The 1,990-nt window shown below is 42.4% G+C and overlaps 1 protein-coding gene across 1 annotated transcript; it reads right to left on the bottom strand.

The window, feature by feature from the left end:
• Nucleotides 1–228: 228 nt before the first annotated feature.
• On the bottom strand, nt 229–1,657 carry LOC100660451 (olfactory receptor 52N1). Its single transcript, XM_003423153.3, has one exon. The coding sequence runs from the start codon at nt 1,522–1,524 to the stop codon at nt 559–561; it is 966 nt and encodes a 321-aa protein (XP_003423201.2). The 5' UTR covers nt 1,525–1,657; the 3' UTR covers nt 229–558.
• Nucleotides 1,658–1,990: the final 333 nt, after the last annotated feature.

Raw genomic sequence — 1,990 nt, 5'->3', positions numbered from 1 at the left:
TGTTCTAGGTATTCCGAATATTCTGCTATTAACATCTTTTACAAGACTTTTTGGTGAACACATGTATGATTTGCTACTGGGTACGTAGCTAGAGAGACTGTTAGAGAAAGCAGATCAGAACTTCAGAAATAAGAATGAACTCAAAATGGTTTTGGCAGGAGATTGCTGAAATATATTAGCACAGACATTGATGAAAATTGCTTAATTTTGCTAGGGAATTAAAAAAAAAAAAAGGTTCAGCTCCAGTCCTAGTGATCCAGCCACTGGGCTGCAAACTCATACAGGTTGTCATTCAAGGTAGAGTTCTCTGTCCTCGATAATTAAATGCAATGAACTTTGAAGTCCCCTACAAATAAAGAGACTCTGGAGAACATGGGGTTTCAGAAGAGTGGATCTTTGCCTACATGACCATGGTGATACCCTTTTAAAAGAAGTTGAAATATCTGAGTCATGTGAAAATATTTTGAGTGACTAAAAATCTCGTTTCCTTTGCTTGGTTCCTTATTGACTTGGTGATCTCAACCTGGCTAAGGAATCTCCAACTTCACAGAAGGTTCTCTAAATGTTATGAGAAGAAATGTCCTTTCCCTTAAACAGGAACCTAATGACACATTCACGTATCTGCTTGGTTTTCACTCCGTACACAATAGGGTTCATTGTGGGAGGCATGAGCAGATAGAGATTAGCCATGATAATGTGTACGTGGGGTGGAATGGTATGCCCCCCAAAAAGGTGTGTAAAGAAGGTGAAGAAGGCTGGAACATAGGTGATGACGATGGCACAAATGTGGGCAGTGCAGGTGCTAAAGGCCTTCTGTTGAGCGTCTGCTGATGACAGACTCGCCACTGCTCGAAGAATCATGGTGTAGGAAATTGTGATGCACAAGATATCAAAACCCCCAATCAGAAGGGCAACCATCAGACCATAGACAGCATTGACCTTGACATTACCACAGGATATCTTCGCCACAGACATGTGGTCACAGTAGGTGTGGGGTATGACATTGCCTCCGCAGTATGGTAGGCGCTTAGTGAGGAAAGTGAAAGGGATAACAAGCATTACACCTCTAAGAAAAGTGATGAGCCCGGCCTTGGCAATGACTGAATTAGTGAGAATAGTGGCATAGTGCAGGGGGTAGCAGATGGCCACAAAGCGGTCCAGGGCCATGAGCATGAGCACCCCAGACTCCATCCCAGTGAACGTGTGGACAAAGAACATCTGGGACAGGCAGGCATTAAAATCAATCTCCTTGAGGTTGAACCACAATATGCAGAGGGTGTTGGGAAGTGTGCTGGTGCACATGAGCACATCTGTGAAGGACAGAAGGGCTGGGAAGATGTACATAGGTCTGTGTAAGGCCTCTTCAGAGTAGATGAGGTACATAAGGCCAAAGTTCCCTGTAATGGCAATGCTGTACATGGTACACAGGGGGAAGGAGATCCACAAATGCACTTCTTCCAGCCCAGGGATGCCATTAAGGATGAATGAAGCTGGGATTAGGCTGGTATCATTTAGAAATGACATAATAACTGTTGGAAGTTCATAGTACAAAAGTTACAGAATTGCATCCGTAAGCAGAAAATAAAATAAAATAGATCAGAGTAACTGACAAGCAAAATTTTCCCCATGATACCTAACTTAACTTTCTTATAGATCAATAACCATACATGCTCTCCTATGTTGAATACGTGGCATATCCTATGTTTGGGTCCATGTCTTTGGCATTAGATTTTCACAAGATGAATTAGCTTGAGCCTAGCTGATGTGCCTGGATAGGGCCTTTTCTTACAATGTAGTTCATTCCCCAGGCTGAAGTTGGCTACCACCTGAACAACTGGATGACCAAGGATTGATTAAATATTTACTGTCTTCTGGGTGCTCACCACCACAGAGATGTCTATTTTATTCTGAAATGTTAATATTCTTCATTGTATGCCTTTCACATTTAATCAGTCTTACGTCGTAGACAGGCTGACTATGACATTTTAGC

Source organism: Loxodonta africana, chromosome 7, assembly GCF_030014295.1.
Source record: "Loxodonta africana isolate mLoxAfr1 chromosome 7, mLoxAfr1.hap2, whole genome shotgun sequence".
Taxonomy (NCBI): domain Eukaryota; kingdom Metazoa; phylum Chordata; class Mammalia; order Proboscidea; family Elephantidae; genus Loxodonta; species Loxodonta africana.
This window is presented reverse-complemented; position numbering and strand designations above follow the sequence as displayed.

Excerpts from the sequence above, each read along its gene's own strand:
- LOC100660451 (XM_003423153.3), bottom strand. The coding sequence starts at position 1,524 with ATGTCATTTCTAAATGATACCAGCCTAATCCCAGCTTCATTCATCCTT.